The sequence below is a fragment of the Hemiscyllium ocellatum genome, chromosome 30, assembly GCF_020745735.1.
Source record: "Hemiscyllium ocellatum isolate sHemOce1 chromosome 30, sHemOce1.pat.X.cur, whole genome shotgun sequence".
In the NCBI taxonomy this organism is placed as follows: domain Eukaryota; kingdom Metazoa; phylum Chordata; class Chondrichthyes; order Orectolobiformes; family Hemiscylliidae; genus Hemiscyllium; species Hemiscyllium ocellatum.
In genome coordinates this window covers 55,696,722-55,697,346 of record NC_083430.1, presented here as the reverse complement: position 1 = coordinate 55,697,346, position 625 = coordinate 55,696,722, and the positions used below count along the sequence as shown (strand labels likewise).

General features: G+C 57.1%; 1 protein-coding gene across 1 annotated transcript in view; it reads left to right on the top strand.

Annotated features, from left to right (window-relative positions):
• Positions 1–280: 280 nt before the first annotated feature.
• Positions 281–625, top strand: part of LOC132830158 (importin subunit alpha-7) — a 105,053-nt gene continuing 104,708 nt past the window's right edge. The window contains exon 1 of the mRNA XM_060847690.1: positions 281–367. Coding sequence (XP_060703673.1) covers positions 364–367 — 4 coding nt within the window. The 5' untranslated portion in view covers positions 281–363. The remainder of the gene's footprint in view (positions 368–625) is intronic.

Below are 625 nucleotides of genomic sequence, written 5' to 3'. Positions count from 1 at the left end.
CAATTGGAGAGAACAAGGCTGAGAGGAACCACGAGCGGACTGGACAGGGAGAAACGAATCCATTTCGTAAAGGAAGGAACGATTATCTCAATGGATGACCTCCTGCCAGGTCCAATTTCCTTACAAAGAGTGAAAGGAAAAGGGGATATAAACGGTGTCAAGGACAGTTCGTGCCGGTTTCTTTCAGCTCCATTGGCGGGGACGGTGAGTAGAAGCTTTCAATCTGCGCGCGTTTCCAGGAAGCGAGGCCCCGCGGGACTCCATGCGCCGGCGCCATCTTGGATCGGAGTCGTTTCTGGAAAAAGCGGCGCGGCCCCGAAACCACAACAACGACCATCAGTAACGGTGGTGGCACGACCGACAATGGGTAAGTTAGAGACGGAGGAGGCACGGGGAGAAGGACGGGTGGGGGGAAGGAGAGGAAGTAGGTGGGGGTAGTGGGAAGGAAATGGGGAGAGGAAGAAGTGGGCGGGGGGAAAGAGGAGAAGTGTGTGTGTGGGATGAGAAGTGTGAGGGGGAGGGGATGGAGGCAAGGAGAAGTGGAGGGGGGAGGAAAAGTGGACGAGGGCGGGAGGAGAAGTGGGTGTGGGGGAGGAGAAATGGGAGGGGGAGGCGAGGAGAAGTG